We start from the raw sequence: 1,832 nt of genomic DNA, 5'->3' as shown, positions 1-1,832 counted from the left end.
TATTATTATATATATATATATATATATATATTTATTTATATGCTTAATGAGTAATATGAATAAAAATAGAATATAACATAATGTCTAGTTAATGTATACACATATATATATATATATATATATATATATATATATATATATAGATAATTATATGATGAGATATAGGAAAGAAGATGATTTATAGTGATATAAATAGGAAAACATTAAAAAAAAAAAAATGAACAGCAATATATTATATATATATATATATATATATTGTATATATATATTAATATATTTATTATTTATTTGTGTTTATTTTTTAAGAGAATTTATTTAATTAAGTCGAAAGCCTTTTGTGTGTTGCTTTGAACGTTGGCTATCGATTCCATGTAAAGATCTTGCTCCTCCTTTGTTAAAGGGAATTCAACTGGATATGCCCCCTTATTATTAATTTTAGCAGTAGATCCAACAAATAAATTAGAGCAGTTATAATGTCCATTTAAATAAACAGCACATGTAAATAAATTATTTTCATTATACAAATATGATTTAATCATTTTTGTAATAGCAGCAGCGGGGGCAAATGCTGCAGATGCTTTAGCTAGTTTAATAATTTCAGCACCCATATTTCTAGTTTTTTGAATTATTTCTTGTATTTCATTTTGGCTAATCATATTTTTCTTGACAAATTCAGATAAAGGAACACCGTTTACAGATGTATATCTTTGTAAGGGTACCATTAAGTCCCCATGCCCTCCTAAAATAACAGCATTAACGTCTTCAGCTGATACTTTTAATTTATCTGCAATTAATGAACAATATCTAGAAGTATCTAATATACCTGCCATACCACAAATTTTTTCATGAGGTAAATTACTAAACTTATGAAAAACATTTACCATAATATCAAGTGGGTTACTAACACAAATAACAAAAGCTTTGGAACAGTGTAATTTAACTGATTCAGCTACACTTTTCATTATTTTCCCATTGACCCCTATCAAATCTTCTCTAGTCATTCCTTCTTTTCTTTGTACACCTGCTGTAATCACTATTATATCTGCATCCTTAATATCTTCGATCTGATTAGTACCAATAATGTTTCTATTTACTCCTAATATGGTACTAAAATGTTTTAAATCTAAAGCCTTTCCTTGTGGTATACCTGGGACTACATCATATAAAACAAGGTCTCCAAGATTTTCCATCAAGCACAATTCTCCAACAATTGCTCCGATTTGACCACTACCTATTAAGGCAATTTTAGTCATTTTGCATATAATATTAAAATGAACGAATAAAAAAAAAAAATTATCTTAAAAGGTTCATTTAAATTTATTATATATTGTGGATGTGTTAATTGATATTTCTTATAAGAGAAAAAAGAAAAAAAATAAAATAAAATAAATAAAAGGAAAGGAAAGGAAAGGAAAAATATATCTCAGTAATAAGAGGATAAAATTATTTGAAGAAAATTTATATTTTTAATTTAAAAAAATATTAAGTAAATATTAAAACAAAAATAAAATAAAATAAAATAATATATATATATATATATATATACATATATATAAATATATGTGATAATATAATATTATATATTTTATATATTAATTTGAAACAGTTATATTTTCATTTTTGTTTTATTGTATTTTAAATATGTTTATCAAAGGAATACATATTCAAAGGTGCAAAATAAAAATATACATATAATTATTTTCTTTTCTTTCTCTTTTCCTTCCTTTTTTTCTTTTGTTTTTATGTAATTATTTTTTTTTTTTTTTTTTTTTTTTTTTTTTTTTTTTTTTTTTTTTTTTTTTTTTTTTTTTTTTTTAATTTTTTTTTTTTTT

The 1,832-nt window shown here is 22.0% G+C and overlaps 1 protein-coding gene across 1 annotated transcript; it reads right to left on the bottom strand.

Annotated features, from left to right (window-relative positions):
- Window positions 1–311: 311 nt before the first annotated feature.
- On the bottom strand, window positions 312–1,253 carry PRSY57_0616900 (malate dehydrogenase; the record flags this gene model as incomplete). The annotated part of the gene is made up of 1 exon (XM_012906544.2): window positions 312–1,253. The coding sequence occupies one exon, from the start codon at window positions 1,251–1,253 to the stop codon at window positions 312–314; it is 942 nt and encodes a 313-aa protein (XP_012761998.1).
- Between the last annotated feature and the right edge of the window lie 579 nt (window positions 1,254–1,832).

Source organism: Plasmodium reichenowi, chromosome 6, assembly GCF_001601855.1.
Source record: "Plasmodium reichenowi strain SY57 chromosome 6, whole genome shotgun sequence".
Classification (NCBI taxonomy): Eukaryota; Apicomplexa; class Aconoidasida; order Haemosporida; family Plasmodiidae; genus Plasmodium; species Plasmodium reichenowi.
The sequence above is the reverse complement of the archived record's forward strand: the minus strand, read 5'-3'. Positions and strand labels throughout refer to the sequence as shown.